The sequence below is a fragment of the Antrostomus carolinensis genome, unplaced genomic scaffold (assembly GCF_000700745.2).
Source record: "Antrostomus carolinensis isolate BGI_N321 unplaced genomic scaffold, ASM70074v2 scaffold22923, whole genome shotgun sequence".
In the NCBI taxonomy this organism is placed as follows: domain Eukaryota; kingdom Metazoa; phylum Chordata; class Aves; order Caprimulgiformes; family Caprimulgidae; genus Antrostomus; species Antrostomus carolinensis.
Genome location: NW_010307560.1, coordinates 1 through 4,273, shown reverse-complemented (window position 1 = coordinate 4,273; position 4,273 = coordinate 1). Strand labels below are relative to the sequence as shown.

Here is a 4,273-nt window from a genome sequence, read left to right as displayed (position 1 = left end):
AACTGCTTGTATCCTCCCTCAGTCCTGCTAGTAAGATAGCTAAAAAAAATAACACTGCAGATAGTAGCCTAGTAGCCCTTTAAGGGCTAGAGAGACTTTCTAAGTAATTTATTAAAATATTGCCAAACATTGTTATTTCTCCTTAATTTCCCTGCTTTCCAGAATCATGGTTTTACAAGAGTAAAAAGGTGAAAGTTTGTCACTCTCACATAGCAATCAACCGGCCAGCATGCCAAGAAGTATTTCTTGTGACGTAGCATCATTCAAACTGCTTGTATCCTCCCTTGGTCCTGCTAGTAAGATAGCTAAAAAAAAATAACACAGCAGATAGAAAGTCTCTCTAGCCCTTAAAGGGCTATTAAGTAATTTATTAAAATATTGCCAAATATTAAGTTATTTCTCCTTAATTTCCCTGCTTTCCAGCATCATGGTTTTACAAGAGTAAAAAGGTGAAAGTTTGTCACTCTCACATAGCAATCAACCGGCCAGCATGCCAAGAAGTATTTCTTGTGACAGTTCTCAATGAATTCCAGTTTTAATAACTTGCTTGAGGAATGTGTCAAGAGTAGAAAAAATATTGTGAGCCTCTATCAGCAGAAAAAACACCAAACTTTGCTATCATAACCAAAAGAATTCCCTTGGTTTTTCCAGTGAAACAGGAGTAAGTTGAATTAGATTGCGACATTGCAAAATATTCCATTACAGATCAAAAAAAAGGAGCTGATTGCAAAACTTATTAAATCTGGAAAAGAAAGATGATAGAGAACCAAAGAGTGGAGTGGAAATTCTTGATTTTCAACTCTGGCACTGCTTTCCAAGTTGATTTGTTTTAAGAATTCATTATCAGATCTGTGTATTTTTTGAAGACACACATTTCTTAAGTCTTTTACAACCAGTTATAATAAATCCACCGATGTTTATGACTTGAACAAAAGACACAACACAATATAGGTTTCAACTGTTTATTTTACATCAGATGTTCCATACTGGAGTTTCTTCAGTTAGAAGTTCCTAAAAGAAAATGAAACAAACTGTTAGAAACTAGTTCAGCTAGAAATAGTTCAGTTAGAAACAGCTCAAGTAAGTATTTGTAACCAACTGTGTAATTATCCTATAAATACATTTTAATCCTAAAAGCTGGATGTGGTTATGGAAGTGCCCCCTGCAAGTGTTAGAGGGTAAGATAAACATACGTACTTGGAAACAATTCCATCATTTTTTGCCAGACGCAGAATGGAGTCATCCGATTCACCCTTTAAATTAAAATAAAAATAAATAAATAAAGTTATTCTGAAGTGACCAAATAATTGCTGATAAACATTACAAAGAGAGGCAGCTGCAGCATTTAACGCTGGCAGTGAAATGCACAACACCTTCCACAGATCATTTTATATGCACAGATGAACATTTTCAAAACAAGCTGTTATTTATAATCCTTTAGAATAAGAAATAGTTTTAACTTGATAAAATATACAGTTGCATTAACAAGATATATTTCTGGGTAGGAAGCTTCACACCATGTTTAACAAATTTAAAGTTATGGTAGTATGATCTCTTAATAATTATAAACAACAGATAAAAGCCAGATATTGGTAGCTTGGTACATTCTTAAAAGAAAAAAAAATCCACTTGCATTCTTCAGTGATTAAAAAAAAGTAATACATAATTCTACAAACCAAAGGACTGAGGAAAATAACAGAAGAAACTGATTCTTGCAAGTGAATTTGTTCACATACCCACTCTGTTTTCATTATCCCCACAAAAGCTCTTCCTCTAGAATGAGCTGAAGGCAAATTGTGTTTTCAGGGCCAAACATAAATCTAAAAAATTTACTAATCAACATAAAAAGAAGCAAAATCATTTTGTAGCTCAAGAAAATACTTACCATTCTACGAATTGCTCCACAAATGGCATACGTTTTGAACTGGCCATTTACTCTGCCGGTCACCTTGTCCACCTATAATTACAAGCAGGTTACTCCATATGGATTCTGATAAAATTTTATACTCTTACATCAAACTTTCCAAGTACCAAAGATAAAGATTACTGGTTAAATTCTGCAAATATTTTTTCTGCAAACTACAAAAACCCAAGGCAAATACTGAAGTTAGAAAGACAACTATAGAGGATCTTTTCACAGCAAATTTATTGTTTATTACACAGTGCAGCTATAAAATTCAGACAGCAGAACAAGAATAGGCTTTGAGCAACCTGGTCTAGTGTAAGGTGTCCCTGCTGATGGCAGGGGGATTGGAACTATATGATCTTTAAGGTCCCTTCCAACCCAAACCATTCTATGATACTATGATTCTATACGTACAGGAAACTGTAAACAAAGCATTTCAAAAAACTGTTTCTTAAGTCAGACAGATAACACAAAAGACTGAGTTGTTTAAAAATATGGGAATGTAGTCTTGTGGTCTCCCATTCAAGAAATCAATCAAGCTATATAGCTCAAACTATAGGAATATCATGTCCACAGAATTCCTGTAAGGTGAATATTAATAAACAAACAGGGGAAAAAATGCTAAAAGGATTTTAAATTAACTGGAGCCCACATGCATCAACTGGGATCCTGCAGGAGCCAAGGTCTCCTGTGGTTTTCCCAGCATATATGCCAAGCTTGGAGGGATTTGCAATAATGCTACCTTGAGAAGATGAAATTAAACTTAAACAACAAATTCCTTATGTTACAGAAAGAAAACTAAATGTGCAATACTAAGTCAATACAAATAACCAGCATGTCTCAGGAAAAAAATTAAGCATATAATACCCCAAGCATTGAGTTAACGAAACTATAATGCTGCACTCAAACCTCATTTGTCACCAATTAAGAGCAGCAGTGTCAAGTATTAACAGAAATTATTCAAGCAAAACGTGGAAGATGGTATTTTAGTTAAGAAAAATAGAACAGAAATAGAGTTCTGCTCTGGAAACTGCATCTTTAAGTTTGAATGAGTAAAGTAGAAAAAGCAGAGAAAATCAACAAGAACAAAAAATGAAAAAGCAGGGTACACAAGGACTGAAGAATGGTACTTTCTCACAGACAGGTAAAGGCAGAAGGGATAAGAATCTCCCAGAAACAAGCATTTCTTCTCCCCCTTTCCTTCAGGACAAGGAATTCCCTAGTTTATAACTCTAAATGTCTAGAGTTAGAAAGTTGTATTTAGGCAAACAGTTAAGCACTAGAGCAGACTGTGCAGAGATTTATGAAGTTTCTTCCACTGAGTATTTTCCAACAGGCTGAAAAATAACCAGGGGTGACACAGTAATATTCTTGTATGTTTGGAAGCCTCATGCTCTACACTTATATAGTCTCTAGTGAATTACTTGAAATTTATCACAAGCTGTTGTATTTATCAACTTCTATCAACAGTTTAAAAGTGTAGCTCTCTCATCACACACTTCTGTTATGAAACTTACCTCAGAAATATTTATCTGAATAGAAGCATGATCCTTAGCACCAATTATTCGGTTGCTAGCAGAGCTAAGGAATAAAACAAGATATATTTTTTAAAAAAGGAAACAAGACAGTGACAATGAAAAAGAACTATTAAAGCCAAATCTACATGCAAATGAAAGCTGCACAAGAAATTTAGACAATAACAGTTTATGTTTTCAGTGCTCAGAATATTTAAATGCCATTTTAAGTACATTTGAAGGAGACATTCACTTGGTGGCATCATGCTAAGTGGCCAACTATCCCTTCACTTTGATTTTTGCAGTGCACACAGCAGCACAGGCCTTCAAAACCCACAGAACTTCAAGTTTTTCCTTTCTAAAGTGCAGAAAAACTACAGCAATCAAGGTAATTTATGAGAATGCAGTTTCTATGCCTTTTTTATGTGGCCAGAGCCACCACAGCTGGTTGCAAACTCTCAGAAATCACAGGTTGTAAGAAAGTCTGACAAATATAACAAAATGCATATAGATGCTTTATTTTTTAGCGATTTTTTTAACAGACACATTTACAAAAAACTCCCCTCTGTTTATTTACTCCGATCTTGAAATTCTACTTAAGACGTGCTCTCAAGGCAACAAACAATCAGTGACCCAGGTTCACTGTGAGAGCTCGTAGCCCAGAAACACCAGCACGCTACAAACAGGCCCATTTACTTCTGAAATGAACCACACACGAGCGGTCACTGACTCTGTAGAGCTGCCAGTTACACAGCAGAAGATGCACAGTATTCTCTTCAACTTCAGTTTTTGCTTCATATATTTTACTTAAAAATATTTAAAATAACGGAAACAGGTAGAAAACTTTTTTTTT

General features: G+C 34.8%; 1 protein-coding gene across 1 annotated transcript; it reads right to left on the bottom strand.

The window, feature by feature from the left end:
* Nucleotides 1-972: 972 nt before the first annotated feature.
* RPS21 (ribosomal protein S21) lies at nucleotides 973-3,487 on the bottom strand (the record flags this gene model as incomplete). Its single annotated transcript, XM_010165483.1, is given in 5 exon segments — nucleotides 973-1,011; nucleotides 1,198-1,214; nucleotides 1,217-1,253; nucleotides 1,886-1,957; nucleotides 3,424-3,487. Coding segments are annotated over 5 exon segments (229 nt in total), but the record flags the coding sequence as incomplete, so codon positions are not given.
* Between the last annotated feature and the right edge of the window lie 786 nt (nucleotides 3,488-4,273).